The following is a 16,019-nucleotide window of genomic DNA, read 5'->3' as shown; positions in this document are numbered from 1 at the left end:
GGGGTCTCACCAGAGAGAAGCAGAATCACCTCCCTTGACCTGCTGGCCATGCTGCTTTTGATGCAGCCCAGCATATGGTCGGCTTTCTGGGCTGTGAGGGCACATTGTCAGCTCGTGTCCAGCTTTTCACCCACCAGTGCCCCCAAGTCCTTCTTGGCGGGGCTGCTCTCCACCCCGTCACCCCCCCAGCCTGTATTGGTAACGGGGGTTGCCCCGACCCAGGTGCAGGACCCTGCACTTGGCCTTGTTGAACCTCATGAGGTTCACATGTGCCTCCAGCCAGTCCAGGTCCCTCTGGATGCCATCCCCTCCCTCATGTGAATCACCTGCGCTCTCATCTTGGTGTCACCTGTGGACTTGCTGAGGGTGCATGTGGCAGCAGGGTTTGTGCCAGCCCTTCCCTTGCAGCAGCAGGAGGGGGTACGTCAGCGTCCTGCCCTCACCGTCCTGCCAGGCCACTCCTGCAGCTGCCTGCAACCACACATCTCCCTCACCGCTGAGTGATCAGCCCTGAGGGGGCCTGTTGGCATTTTTGGCCGAACACGTTGCTGAAATTGTAAACTCTGATTGCTTTCTGTCAAAACTGACATTCCATTCATTTGATGTTCAGGTTCAGGTGCCGTCTGAACTAGCCCAAGCTGCAGTCTGAACTGCCCCTGATCCAGGGCTGAAATCGGCTCCTCTCTACTCACACTGCTCCTCTGAGCTATGAATCCATTAGCCCTGTTCTCCAAAACTTCTGCGGGCAAACTGTGTCGCTCCACAGACGTGAGAAGAGCTCCTTCAGGGACTCCGTGGGTCACGGCCTGAGGAAATGAAGGCTTCAGAGGTAATGGTCTACAAACTCCTCCCCATATCCCCCTCTACGCCACCCCAGCCAGGCCACAACAGCAGCAGGGAACTGAACCAAATTTAGAAGGAAAATCTTAATTAGGCTGGAGGAACACCTGTGTTTAGTTCTGTTCCCGTTGATTTCAGAAGAAACATAATGTGTTTCCTCTTCACCTGGACTCTGACTGGATGGACCTCATTTAGCTTTTAGAAGAGAAGAGAGTACGGTGCACAAGTCAAGAGAATATGGAGAAACGAAATGATTCTCAAAGGGATTTTAATGAAAATCTTCTCTTTTATTTGAAAGGTTGCCATATATTAGATAATTAAGTAGAATTGTCACAGGAATGAAAATCAACTTTCCCTTCTTCCCAAGGAATCCGAAAAATGTTGCTATGTACAGAATTTACAATTATATGCAATACTTTATTGTTATTCTGGACTCCAAAATGTGATATCACAGGTAAAAACGTCCACACTGAAGCTAGAGCAGGACGTGTCCATCCCACACCTCCCTGAATGTTTTCTGTAGACTTTACGGGTACGCTTTCAAAATGATTGCTCTTCCAAGGATGAGAAACTTTCCTCACCTGAGATCTTGCTGCCACATACAATTTTCATCAGCCACTGCCCAAAATAATTAACCTGTGTTCCTTTTTGAGCAGTTGAGAAGTCAGGCAAAAAGGGCCAGACGTGCAAATGTGTTTCGGTTTCTGTTTCCTGCTGGAGTCAGATGAAAGATGATAAAAAGTAGATGTAAAAAAATAATCTACTGATACATCAGTTAGGCGTCTAGTAACTTTGGGATTTGGATGGAAATCCTTTGTTTCATGAATTTTCTCACTATTTTTTGCCTTTCACTCACAGAAGCTTCCTTGGTTTTCATGGATTATTTGGCAAAAAAGTTTTTGTTTTGGTTCAAGCTGTTGAACCTCTGTAACTCCCTCCTGAACTGTATTAAATGGGCACTACAGACACCCGGTTTCTCTTGAAAAATCAGAAACCTCGAAGAACTCTGAATTAAAGCATCGTTATCTCTAACTTAACATTCAATCAAATGACCACTGAGAGGATTTCTGAGATCCATGTGCTATTAAATGAATTGGAACTCGGTCCTGGTGTGTTACTAGTCGGACTTTGCTTCTTTTCTCAGCTTCACTTTCCAGCCTGAATCTGCACAGCTGCTCTGCAGGAAGGAAAATTGCTTGGAGCTGGTGGGATTGGAGGTGGGTAACAAAGTGTGCTGGAACGCACTGGTGTTGCTAACGAGTAGAAGGGAGCATCCAGTGGCTGTGAGATGTCCTCCGTAACTGGACTTGTCAGTCTCTGTCCACGTTGGCAGGCCCCTTCCTAGAAACCCTGCGACCAGATGTCCTTGTGGTGCACCTCAAGCAGGCAGCTCGGAGACTGTGCTTCCCCAGCAGCTCTAAAGGAGTCCTCCTCCGTCACGATGAAGGTGCGATGGCGGCGCGAAGGCTGACTGCTGCTGCCAGCATCGCCTCCCTTTGGCAAGTGAGTAGCAGCCTTCCGTCTCCTTATGCAAATGCATAAAATGCACAGTGATAAACTGTGATTTACCCCACTTTTGGGTGCCCGGCTGTATGAAAAACAGTTAATCACCTAAACCTACTGCCGCCCAAATATGCTCCAAGGGCAGGTGACAGGCAGCAGCGGTGTTGCACTGTGAGCAGCTTTACTTCCAAGTGTTCTTCCTGGGATTGTGATGCACCCAAGGCTCACACCTTAGCAGGCTTGGCTTTGTAATTAGGGAAACGAAGCATCCGTAAGCAGCAAAACAAAACAAGAGGCTTGAAATCACCCTCATTTTGTGTTATACAGAATTTCTATATTCATCAGTACACAAGCGATTGCTAAACAGGTCCTCACTAGGTTTACTTGCCATGCCAAACAAGGTGGTTATTATGCAAACAGGTTTGCTTTGTGGAGGCATCGCCAGGGCGAGCTTAACCCTGTCCTGTTTGGTTCCTCTTGTCTGAGTCTCATGGGTCTGTAAACGTTCATGTTGTTATACATCACCGGGGAGTTGTCGGGCGCATAGTGCGGCTGGTAGTAGTTAGCTGAGATGGGCTTCTGCGGCGGCGGGGGCGTGAAGGAGACGTAGCCGTGGAAGGAGTTAACTCTGTGGAGAGGTGACTGGGGAGGGAAGGTGTTGCTGAACATGGGAGTTCTTGGGGTTTGCTTGCCCTGGTGGTTGCTGCCGGCCGAGAGGCTGCTGAAGGGATCGGAGAGAGTGTTGGCGCTTCCCTGGTCGCTGTCGGGGAGGCTGCGCTGGGGGGCCCAGCTCTTGCTGAAGAGGAAGGGCATGGTGCGCGGCGGGGACTTGGGCCCCCTCACGGGCTTGGAGAGCGCGTAAAGGTGTCGGAACTCCTCGTCAAAGAGCTCCACAACTTGGCCCGTGAACTTGGAGAGGAGGTTGCGGTGAACCTGGCCGCACAGCCAGGTGAAGCTGGAAGGAGAAACAAGGTGAGGGTTAGGCTCAACGTCAGCCATTGGGAAGCGGACGGTGTGAAAGGCAAATGTGTTTTACTGCTGGAGCTTCTTGTCCAAACACAGGATGTCGCAGCTGAATTTCAGGTCAGTTCCCATCAGTGCTCTTTGACTTGGATCGAGGTTTTGTTATTGCAGCTGCCTCTAAAACCTTCAAGAAACCTTGTGGGGTTATACAACCTCCTACAGGGAGTGGTGATCCACATCTGCTGCAGGACTAAACGGCAGAGAGAACGCCCAAGGTTTGGGTGGCTGCTCCGTGGAGAGGAGTTTAGACCCCTCTTTTGGGTACCTCTCCTCCATGCACAATGCTTAAATAATTCAGGTCGTACCACATCTTGTCTGCACACACGTAAACTGTACCCTCCCTGCAGAATGCCCTGCCAGTCGGGAATTCTCCCTCACTCAAAACTGACAGCAGAAAAACTGGTGAAAAATAACCACCCTTTATCTTCATTTTGCCATACTTTTTCTGCATTGGTCAAGAGAAACTCCCTGGCACATCCCACTCCCTCAAAGGAAACCACTGCACCTGACATATGCTTATTTTCTTCACAACAGAGAAAATGAAATTAGAAATATTTCCTACAGCCTTTCCAAAAATAAAAGTACTATTTTGCTATGAAGTAAGGGAGAAACACTGCAATAGCTTTCATTCCGGTATTCCAGAGATACCTTAGCATACCCCGTAGCTTTTAAATTATTTTTCTTTTATGTACTTCCCTAATCCACTTGGCAAACATAAATTTGTGCTCTTTTTCAAAACCACAAGCCAGGCTGACTGTGCAGTGCGGGCTGCCTTGTGTGAGCAGCAGCAGCAATAAAATGAGCATAGTTGAGAGAATGAAATGTAATTACTTCCTGAGCTGACCGGGGCTCGAGCTGTGCAGCAGAGGATACAGAGCAGCCTTGGATTTGAACCCGGGGTTATTTGGTGTTGGCAAAGCTCTGCCCCGGTTATTCCTGCGTGACTTTATTAGCTACGCTGGATTTGCACAAGGGTTGCTGAAAGCCAGATTGGGCTGTAGGTGTGCGCACTTTACATCTTGTTCTTGTCATGTTTTGACAAAGCTCCTGTGAAGCTCAGTGGGACTGACAGCCCGGGCTGGTGCTGAGGGAATAAAGGCGGGAGATTTACACCTGCCAGGTCGGAGCATTCTTAAAGAGGGCTGGGTTTGGGGCATACAGTGGTTTTATACTGTTGCTTCGGGAGCAAGAGGAGCAGGGAAGAAATCACTAGTTCAGTGCCACTGGGCAACCCTACAATATAGACTGTACATCTTATGGTTGGATCTGAAAATACACAGTAAGTTACTACAGTACAGGAACTTCTCATCCACTGTGTTCAAATCATTCTGAATATGGACAAAACCCTGGGAGCCGGGGTGACCAGCACAGCCAGGTAACTCCCTGCTGTGTGGGTAACATCTGCTGTGCTAGCTCAACATTGCCTTCATTTGCTAAGAAGTGCTCTCAAAACCTTTGCATGTCCTTCACCTAACTGTTAAGGAGATAATAAGCCAGGAACAAATACAAAAACACATGCAATTAGTCTACGATATCTATGCTGAAGGTTACCAGCTCATGAAAGGGATGAGGTTTGGAGTGGCAGGTTTAAACTTTAAGTGCTAGAGATGTATCTAGTTTATAAAAGAAAATTTAAAGAGAAATATAAATCTATTATGCTTATAAATGGCTTCTAAAATCCCAACAAAAACTGTTGCGCCTGATTTTGATAATTTACTCCCAGATGTAACTTTCTGGAGTACCTGATGGACAGATACTCATTTGTGGCTCATCAATCTTATCTGTAACCCTCATAAGCAGAGAAAGTTGGATCCAATTAACAGCCCAAAGATTCTCCATGGACTGATGGCAAATGGATCAGCTGTAAAGTAACAAGGTGAGACCTGCCTGATTTTAGACTTTGTGGACTTCATGTAGTGAGTCACAGCAATTTACTTCTGCACTTTGCTGAAGAACAAAGCAGAAAGTGACATAAAGACTTAAGAGGTTTTCATTGGCTTCATTCTAAAAGGAAAATCACTGTTTAGGTTTTAGGCCCTGCTTTGCTCCTTAGTTTACAATTCCGAGTGCTTTCCTTTTGGGAAAGGCTCAGAGAAGTCTGTTATTGTCACTGTCTGCCCAGAAGGATCATTTTTCTACCAGGCCTCTTTGAGTGAAGCACATCAGAAAGAAGAGAAGGCACAAAGAAATACTGCCTAACTTGGGGCCAGAGCTGTATCAAAATTCAGTCACTAATAGATACTTCTCAGCCATTTTTGGCTTTGTCCCAAACCCTATGTCCTGTTCTGGATGCTCTCATTTACGACTGTCTGAATCAAACCCCACTTCTCCTGTCCAACCCTCTGAGTGTACCCTCTGCGTTGCTGCAGCTGCAGATCATTAGGGATGCTCTCATCCCTCGTGCTTACAGCGTGGCAGTAACGAGCAGCATCACACACACTTAATCTGAAAGTGAAGGACTGTTTTTCAGCAGAGCCCATGTTTGAATTAACCCACACGTTTGTGTTGCCGGCTGGTGGGATAACCTCTGTAGGACAAACCTGCCCCACCTGAACCCATGCTCTCAGCAAAGCACCCCAGTGTCAGATGTCAGATCCTGGCTCTGGAAAGGCTGGTGGCTTTCTGAGTGGCAGCTGGGGAGGTGCTCCTCCACCCTGAGGATCGAGGTCTGTGCTTTCCGCTGTTTCCATTTTGCCTTTTTTAGGAGCACTGAGTTCATGCACTATCTCACTTCAAATTCATTTTAAACAAAAGGAATAACAAAGTTATCATAAGATGGGGGTAGAGTAAGAGAGACAGCAAAAAGAAATACCACATCTTAACCCCACACCACAGACATTGGCAATAAAAATTGAGAGGAAAACTGTAACTTAAAACACATACTCACACCTACCCTTGGGCAGACACATGGCTGGAACAGGCTTCAGAAGCTTCTCAGCTCCACTCTGCCCTGTGTGACCCAAGCAATGACTTTAAAACGTGGTTTTAAAAACCACTCCAGAGCAGGAGATGCCGCAGACTCGGTGGTGGTTCCTTTGCCTCTACCTACTTGCCAGCTTGAGTCCTCTTCGTTACCCATTAGAGAAACAGATGTTGTCCCCAAACACTTTGGGCAGAAGCAGTGAGCCAGGGTCCCTTTTAGAGCAGTATGTCCTGAAGGGCTATTTAATTTCCTCAGCCTCTTCCCCCACCGCTATTTCACTTAGGTGAAATTTGCAGTTGTATTAGTTTTAAGACCTCTTCCAATTTGATTTCCAACAAATACACTGCAGAAGAGTTTGAGTTTGTTTTAGTCAACATCATTCTTGTTTATACCTGCAGAGGTTTGTGGATAAGGTTTAGGGATAGCAGAAAACTTTCAGATTAATAAAGTGAGAGGTAGGAAGCCTGCAGAAGTGCCACGTACTGATAACCAGCTGTAACCCATGGGAATCTGCAAACTGGTGCTGAGCATGCTGAAGGTAAATAGTGTATAGATTTGTTCCTCACCACCCTCTCTGCGTGCTTGCTGGGCAGAGGATCATGTAGTTTGACAAGGCTCTCAGGGTTAAAAGATATTGCAACAACAGTAGAGAATGAAAGAAGTGACTCTGCACAGGACTTTGAGGGTTTCTCTTCCTTGTTTTTTTTTTTTTTTTGTAGGACTGCAAAGAGAAGCCAAAAGGAAGCTCCTGGGCTTCCTTTTGAAGGAAATAGATCTTGTTCTGCCCCTCTTCTCCCACACATCCTTCACTTCCACTCTATATAAATCTGCATTTACTGTTGCATTTCCAAACACCTTTGGTGAGGGATTAAAAAAAAAACCTGAAGGAACATGAAAACCACAGAGCGGCCAATAAAAAAGCCCTGAATGAGCATTCACTCATTTTTGTCTGATGGTTCATTTGGAAATTGAATGAACACTGGATGCCCACCTCTGTGCCGAGCTGAGCTCCTGCAGCCAACACTAACCCCACGTGTTCACCTTTGCCATCGCTTCTACGGTTATGTCATCTTCCTGGTGGCACAGTTTTCAGACTAGATGCATTTAAGCTTCCAAATCATAACCTGGGATTAAGAAAAACAATCTAATCCTTTTAATTATATAATCACCTGTTGTCTTTTTGTATCTGGATTTCTTGGGTACACTCAGTCAGTTGGGGAGCTTATCTATGCAGCCATGAGGCTTAGGAACTTTATTTATTTGATGCAAGCTCAGAGTCTCCTGAAATTCCCTGACTGGAGGATCACAGAATCAGAGAGTGGTCCAGGCCGGAAGAGACCTCCGATCTTAATAAAAAACCCAGTGGTTGAGCTGCTACATCCCATACCTGAAATAATCATAGCAGCACAAAAGCAGAGAGTTGCAGCCTCAGCTCACAAAAAGAGAAAAAAAAAATGGAAAAAAAAAGGGAAGGTACAGCAGTTGCATAGACACATACAGCCTACCTGTTAATGAAACACGAGAAAAAACAGTAAGTCTCTGAAGTATTTCTGTTTTACCTTTAATCACTAAACTTGTCATATGGAGAACAAATCCTCCGACAAGCTGAGTGACATATGATACATTAAGGGATCCCGAGGGAGGTGGAAATGTATCATGTCTCATGATCATAGCATCTGAGGACCCAAACAATGTGGAAAGCATAAAATTAAGCTGTACACATTTCTAGTTCTGCACCAGGGCTGCATGGGCAAAGTTGTTTACGTTAGTTTCTGAGCATTTAATTAAATATCATGCTCCACAAAGAACTAACAGCAGCTTTAAAGCAAGTTAAATGGATTATTGAGAGCTGGCACATATTTGAAAACATGAGGGTTTTTTTTCAAAAAAACCTTCTCACCCATAGAAAAATTTCCATAGCACTTTTTTGTGAAGTAATATTAAAAATCATAGCAGAGCACCTAGACATGAACTGTAGTGGCTTAGCTTACCTGTAAGATCCAGAGAGCACGTATTTCCAGTCAGAGATAAGAAATTTTTCTTGTATCTGTCCTGAAAATTTCCTGCCTGATTTGGCACAATAAACCTCCCCAGTAACACTGCGGACTGAAATATTCTGTAAAGAAAAAAGAATAACAGAGTGAATTACACTTTTTTAAAAATTAAAAATCAGAAGGTAATGGCCCTTTCCCTCCACTGCCTTTAGCTCTTTATGACCCAAATGTCTGCTATGATTTCTTCATGGACCCTTCAGTGTCATTTTTGAAGGTCTGAGGGAAAACCCAGTTGGGCTCTTTCACCTGTCACGGGGTTCCTTGTTTCAGTGGGGATATAAACCTGCATGGAAATTGAGGCAGTAACGTAAGGATAACTGATACTACCCCAACCGAAACGAGAGCGAAGCTGAGAGCAGGCGGTCACCTCCGCCGACGCCCCAGCCCCAACCTGCTCCAGCCGTGAGCTCTTTGGATTAACGTTGGCCGTGGCACAACACAGCAGGGCAAAACCTCTGCTCTTTCAGTCCACCTGGGCCTGCGAGGACTCACGTGCTGCTCTTCTGGTGCAGCCCAGATGAACGCTGTCCTGCAGGATCAGATGCGAGTCCAGGTGTGAGTGGAGAAGCAGGTCCACCTGGCCCATGCGATGCTCTGCACAGTTCCTGTACCTGAGCATGGCATTAAGGCAGGCTGGGCACCCAGGCCTGACGCTGCTGTCCCTACACACACTTGGCAGACTCAAGGCCTTAGTAAATGAGTGCCACCAAGGAGTTGGTTCACACATTGTCAAAGCCTGTGCACTGTAGCAGCATACTTATAAATAAATAGCAGAGGCTTGTTCTTCCTAAGGCATGGGGGGTTACAGACATGCAAAAGCTGTTATGAGCACAGTTTATTAATTTCAGTTTCTTTATAAGTTTGGGGTGGAATTCAGCTGTTGAAACACCACTGTCTGGTGCACATAAGATGCCCTCAGGTCTCCTACCAGCCCTCCAGCTGCCAATCCAGAAGGCTGCTGCCTCTGCCGTATCAGCCATCCCCAGGAAGATGCCACAGGTGCCCTACAGCATCTCAGGCCTGGGAGGTTATTTTTCAGGTCAGTTCCCTCTGGCAGAGATGAAGGCAGCCTAAGCCAACATCCAGCTAAATTTGAGGCATTATCCATAAAACAGAGCTTTAACGTGTTTTATCAGAAACCACCTAATGCAACCAAGGTACTGCCATGCAAAAGAGTTTTCTGTGCCTGCTACCCATGTCTGGCAGCCCACAGCTGCTGCAGTTACTAAACAGAAGCAGCTGTAATACTTCTGTTAGCTCTACTAGGGGACTTTAGCTCTGTTTTAAGACTTCAGAGTCCAGATTAGTTTCACCTAAGAACCTAATGGAGACGCCTTAACTTCTTGTAACATCCACGGGAAAGCACAGGCATCTCCAGAGAGGAAGTAGGTGCGGTAACGCTACCTCTGGAAATCTCTTGCTCCCTTTTAATTACAGGGTGGACTGACCTTAGCGCAACCATGCTTCTAGCTCAGAGTGCCAAAAGTTAGGCAGATGAATCCGAGCCTAAGAGCTTCACAGAGCCACAGTACCTTGAAGAGATCCTCAGCAATTTGCAACTTGTCACACATCTCTGAGAAGAGATTTATATTGCTGTGATCCAGCAGTAGGTAGACAAACACCATGCGCTTGTTGGCTGCCTCCAGGAGGTCACAAAGAATCTCAGTGTCTGTGAAGACATCCATCACGATAGCGAGCACCTAGGGCAAAAAAGCAGAGGCATTGGCACAGTCAATTTACATAACTTGAAGTTGCCTGTGAAGCCACTGAATTGTTGTTTACTTGTTTTTAAAAAACATTCCAACAAACACAAATCTTCAGGGATTTATGTGGATATTTCTTCTGGTTTTGTCTCTAAGTCCCTGAATCCGTGAATCGATGAGACGCGCTGCCTCATTGTTTTATTGCTCATATAAAGCCAATATAGGATACAACACACGCGCTTCAGTTAAGCTCTTTTAATCACGAAACACAAGACGACCCATAAATTGCAGGCGAGATCTCAGCACTAGGAAATCTATTGAAGCGCTAATCGGGGAATAATAAGGATGTAGCTAAAATAAGAGACTGTAGCCCCAGCCAAACAGCTGACTAGCTTTTGTAAGCCACATGCATTTAGCAAGAATCACTGGATGATGCTTTCAGTGTTATGACTTATGCCTGGAATGGTCCTGGTTTTGAATCCTCACTCTGTCACTGGTGGTGGGGCGACAGACTGCAACAGCTCCATCGGTTTTGTTTGGGTTTTTTTAATAATGATTTATAAACAAATTGTTCCAATTTAACCCTGCATCCATGCTTCCCCAGTCACAACTGGCAGAATGGTATGTAAAAGTCTCAGGACTGGGCATACAAGCCCCTCGCCTAAATTCACAGCTTCCAGCCAGTGTGGATGGAGGGAACTATAAATGTGATATAAAGCCACTTCCATATTCTGGCCCTTGGGCTCAGCACTGGGCACAGCCTCCTGGAGGTGCTGGTCTTCACTGAGGTCTGCTATTGCCCATGGAAAGGATCATCTCCCCAGGGCAATTCTGCCCAGCTGATACCTGACTTATCTTCAGAAGGGGCCAATTTCTCCATTGACTAGAAAAGGAACCCTTGCTAATTGCAATCACAGTATATCATCTTCAATCAAAACAAACTTTACAGTATCTTTGCAGATCTCTCTTACTAATTGCTTCCAACTCATGCTGAATCTTACTCCAAAGCCTGTGCCCACACCTGCCAGCAAGCTTCTTCCCATCACCACCACGAGGAAACCCTACAAGACCAAGCACATCCTGCAGGGCCAGCACCCTGCTGAGGCAAGCCAAATTATTCACAAAGCAGCGAGGATCCCACACCTTCCTCCTGTTGCCAAAGCATGATACTTCAGAAAGGGCCTTGCCAGTGCTGGGTAGGTGGCATAATTGCATCCAGTATCTCACATCCACACTTACTGGTAACTCACCTTGTCTTTTGAAATAGCCCAACCCTGCATCCAGCCTCACTGCAGCTCCAGACCACTCTCTCTAGTACTGCTTTCTCAACAGCTGTTCCCAATTTGTGTTTCCACACCTGACTTTCCTCTTACTTACAGCACTTCTCGCTTCTTTTGCCTGAATTTCATTTTATTATTTGCACCTGTTCCACAAATGTGTTAGGATTATAGTACCACTCACCGATCCTTTGCAGTTTGCTATCATACACACACAAAGTTTGATTCTGTGTTTAAGTTGTTAATGGATATAACAAATACTGGGCTATCCAGGATGGACCCTTATTAGATACTAATTAATAAATGCTGCCATTGAAAAACTGTACTCAAAAAGTAGTTGCCAAATTTATACTCATAAGTGTTGCTCCAGCACCCTCTTGTAATGTAAATTAGATGGTTAAGAAGGTCATGTGAACCACGGATTTATATTACATTTCCCACCTTTTCCCCTACAAGTTTTATCCTCTTGGGACAGAAAATTGGGCTGGGTTGATACTTCACCCGATGCTTATTTTATTATTCCAGAGACATTTCTTCTGTTACTGTATATTTCTGATGCTGCCAACTTAAAATGACTGATTTATAATTCCCCTGATGAGCTAAGCACTTGTAGCCTTTGACAGGGGAGCTGCCAACGGGGATTCTTCTCCCCTGCCATTAAGCTCAGGGTTACCAGACCCAGCACTGGCCCTTGCAGGGGAATAGTAAAGCCAAAATCCGTAACTGCAGTGGGCACCGCAGCCTGTGCCGGAGAGCAGGCACTACAGCCTGGCTTTGTTCCTGATCATTTCCCTGTGAAACTGCTAGTGGCATATCCAGTTTATACACGGGGGAAACTCCCAGATGATGGTAAACACGGACCTGAAATGTCAATTTTTTTTTTTTTTTTCCAGGAAAACAGGAGAGCTGCCAGAACACACATGACAGGCTTTTTGCCCCCCTCCGGCTGTTCAGCTTCTGGATTCCCAGCGCATGGGCAGCCCAGCTTGTGGCTGGCACCTCTCTGTGGCCTCCCTGTCACCTGCCTGTTGTCAGGGGCATCATCTGCACCTCTCCCATGTGCCAAGTTACACTGCAGAGTCTCTGTAGGATGCCCACGTGGCATTTTTAGTGACACTGACAACATATTAGGGACAAAAGGTCTTTTTTTCTGAATAATTTCCTTCCTCTGCAGAGGGCTGCTGGCACACCAAACACACATGTCCTTCTCTGGGCACCCCTTCACCCACGTCTCCCACAAATACCTAGAACAATTACTAATGGCTCAGAACTTGCTTTAGCTTAATTCTCATTACCAGTGCAATCATCCAAATGGAGCAACCCATCCTGCTGGAGACGCAAGAGAAGGGAGAGAACCCAGCTGCCCTTTCCACAGCACGTTTGCTCCACCGTGTTCATGGGAGTTTAAAAGAAAAGGGAACACCTTTTCTTTTTTTTTTTTCTTTTTTGATTTGTTAGCAACATAAAAAGGTGTTGGTGTGAGTACAAAAAAGAAAAGCACTGCCTGTGTTCAACAACGGGCTCTTTACAGCCACTTTCTAGAGCAAAGCTACGCTGCAACACGCAAGGCTGGCTCAGATCAAATACTTCGTTTACCTTATCTTTTTAAGAGCAGGAAGACAACAGAGTGCAGAGGGAACAGGAATTCTCTCCCCATACCTGAGTGGTCTTGTTGATGTACCGGCGTATGATGTCCCTAATGTTGCTGTTCTTCTCTGTTTGGAAATACACAGTGGCAGTGGACTTTTCCTTTAAGTAGGGCTTCTCTGCTGTAATCCATGTGTGCAGCAGAGCTGGCTCACTGCTGTCAGAAATGGTGGGGAAGTAAGTCCCTGAAGACCCAGCATCGTTCTGCTTTGACGCACCCGCCCCGTCGGCAGCCGGGGACTCCTGAGCATAATAGGACTCCCTGGCGTTATCCTTGATGTACTGAGCTTCCACCGAGGAGAGAAAATCCACCTCGCCCTCTTTGCTTAAAGTTTCAAGGTAAGAGTCTGTCCCACCGTCCAGGAAGGCGTCGGTGGCCAACCTTATGCTTTCGTTGTGGCTGAAATCTGCTTTTGTCACCTTCGGGGACTGGTTCTTGATATCCTCCAGCCTTTTCCTTATCTTGCCCATGTGTCTGGAGTGGCTCATGGCTCTGTGTCGCAGCAGTCGATCTGCCGGGGAGGCACCATGCATATGCGTGGCGCAGGCAGCGCAATCCTCCTTCTTGTTTGGAGACTGCATTCTGGCGTGAAATCACCTCGGCTGAACGAATTAACTATGAATAAAAATAAAAGAGATCTTATTACCTCAGGCAAATTCACACTCCTTGATTTCGTTGGTACAATTATCTTCAAAAAAAACCTGAAGCTTGCTTCTCAGGTGGTGGTGTTCTTCGGCAACAATCTGTTTCCAGATGGGACACAAGTACAAAGCTGATTAGATTGCTTATCTGAGAGGCACCCACCTCACCCCCAGGGCATACGAAGGATTTGCGTCCAATTACCAGGGCCGTCCGATTTGGTTGTATTTCCCTTCCCGTCGCATCCTGTGAGATGTGAGCGAGGAAAGCACTCAAGCAAGAGCAGGTAGGCTCCCAAGCATCGTTGCACAATCTTCAAAACAGCTTGAGGCTTCTCTGTCTTCCCATGGTATTCGTTAGGGAGCAAAAACAACTCTGACGTTGAACTGGGACGGAGACATCAGCCGTGTCCATATCTTCAGGACAGCAGAAAGGGTGACGGTCTGCACCTACCTGCTGCCAGGCAGGCTTAAAAATAGACCTGAACTTCGTCACTCTGCCCCGTTCGCAGCATGTTGCTATTACCGTAGACGATTCACTCGTTTATTTCTTTAAAGCTGTGTGACTACGCCATCCTATTAAAAGAAAAACACCCCTTCCCAAACATCCTGAATATTATGTGGAGGGAGGGTTGTGAGCTGGCCTCAAAGCATCAGAAATACAAACACTCATCACTTGATTGTGCGCATTTAGGGCTGTTTGGTTGGTTTCTTTTTTTTTTTTTTTTTTTCCAGGCTGCAGAGCTTCTGGAGTCACGTTGTCCCAGTGGCAGCTCGGCTGCTGTGTCATTAGCAGGACGGAGGTTCGCAGCGGGGTGAGAGGCGCAGCGCCCGCGGGGAGCCAGGCCGACCGGAATGACTGCGCGGGGGCGAGGAGGGGCAGGGTGGGAAGGCAGCCTGCCTGAGGTACGCCATAAATACCTGGGTGCATGCTTTTACACAGAGGCACGTGTGACACAGTTTTTCTCACGCAGGTGGGGTTTTTGCCCTCGCCCCGTGCTGCTCTGTGCCCGCGCACCGGCCTGCCACGGCTCCGGAGGGGAGTGACGGGCGAGGGGACACGCCAGGCTGGGCTCTTGCACGGGGGTAGGGGCTGCTGAGGACGTGTCTGAGAGGGGAAAGGGTCCTGCCGCTCCAACCAACACGCTCGGGACGTCTCCAGGGCCACTCAGAATGACACAGGCCCGTGTTTTCCAGGGTGGCTTCTCAGATTCTGGGTCTGTGACTACGTCAGGTGCCTTAGGGGGGAAAAAAGTTACTATACACAAGGATGACACAAACATATATATGAGAAAATAGACAAAGAGTATGAAACGGTTCGGATTTTAACTCCAGAGCCACGACGGGCAGGAACTCAGACCCACCCAGGGGCTGAGGAGAGGTGGTGGCGGGGCCCATCCCTGAGCTCTGGTGTGATTTTAAAAACTATCCCGTCCCTCCCCCCGCCCCCAACATCCGCCCGCAGCTGTCAGACGCGGCCAAAAGTCACTAATTATCTACTGACCTGTTCTGCGCAATTATGCCGAAAATGATGCTGCCTAATTAACCTGGCGTGCAAGATCGCGCCCTCTCAACTCTGATCAGGGCCTCCCTGTGCCCAGCAGAGCTGTCACCCCCCCACCCCAGCCAGGGCCAGCGTGTCACCTCAGCTCCCACATGGTCACCTGGCGTTGCACATGGTCACCTCAATGTCCCACACAGTCACCATGGTCCCCACATGGTGACAGCAGAGCCCCATGCAGGCCACTCAAGGTTGTCACCATGGGGCCTCACACTGTCACCCCAGGGACCCCCCGTCATCACCCTGGGGTCCCACATGGCCACTCCCGTGTCCCACACGGCCACCACAGGATCCCACACCGTCATCGTCAGGACCCACACGGTCACCCTGGAGCTCCACGGTCACCACAAAGCCCCACACCGTCTCCACAAGGCCCCGGTCGGTCACTTGGAGGGGTCCCACAGGGTCACCGCGAGGCCCCGGGCGGTCACCGCGGGGTCCTCGGGCACGGAGCCCGCCGGAGCAGCCGGAGGAAGGGCCGTGCTGGGCCGTTCCTCCGGCCTCTCGTCCTCCCGCGGCCCGGGCTGAGGCGGCGGCCGGGCCCTCGGCGGCACTGACGGGGCGGGAGGCCGCCGGGCGCAGGGGGTGGCCTCGAGAGCCGGCCCGGGGAAAATGCTTCCAGCCGCCTCGTTAGCGCAGTAGGTAGCGCGTCAGTCTCATAATCTGAAGGTCGTGAGTTCGATCCTCACACGGGGCAAAGGCGGGCGATTCTTTTCGTCCCCGATTTGGGATCGGCGGGACGAGCCTGTCCCGGATCCCGCACGGTCTCTCCGGCTGCCTCCGCCGCGACAAAGCCGCGCTGTCACCCGCCGGCTTTCTTGTTGCTGTCGTCATTTATGGAGCTGCGGG

At 48.1% G+C, this 16,019-nt stretch overlaps 1 protein-coding gene and 1 non-coding gene across 2 annotated transcripts; one reads left to right on the top strand and one right to left on the bottom strand.

Moving 5' to 3' along the window:
- Nucleotides 1-2,751: 2,751 nt before the first annotated feature.
- On the bottom strand, nucleotides 2,752-13,474 carry FAM83A (family with sequence similarity 83 member A). Its single transcript, XM_014965289.1, has 4 exons — nucleotides 12,983-13,474; nucleotides 9,876-10,043; nucleotides 8,281-8,405; nucleotides 2,752-3,298 (listed from the first exon to the last, which is right to left on the bottom strand). Exons 1-4 carry the CDS (start codon nucleotides 13,457-13,459, stop codon nucleotides 2,752-2,754), a joined length of 1,317 nt encoding a protein of 438 aa, XP_014820775.1. The 5' UTR covers nucleotides 13,460-13,474.
- Nucleotides 13,475-15,794: 2,320 nt separating this feature from the next.
- Nucleotides 15,795-15,867, top strand: TRNAM-CAU. The gene has a single exon. It is a non-coding gene; the product is annotated as a tRNA-Met (tRNA).
- Nucleotides 15,868-16,019: the final 152 nt, after the last annotated feature.

This window comes from Calidris pugnax, unplaced genomic scaffold (assembly GCF_001431845.1).
Source record: "Calidris pugnax isolate Ruff unplaced genomic scaffold, ASM143184v1 scaffold41, whole genome shotgun sequence".
Classification (NCBI taxonomy): domain Eukaryota; kingdom Metazoa; phylum Chordata; class Aves; order Charadriiformes; family Scolopacidae; genus Calidris; species Calidris pugnax.
This window is presented reverse-complemented; position numbering and strand designations above follow the sequence as displayed.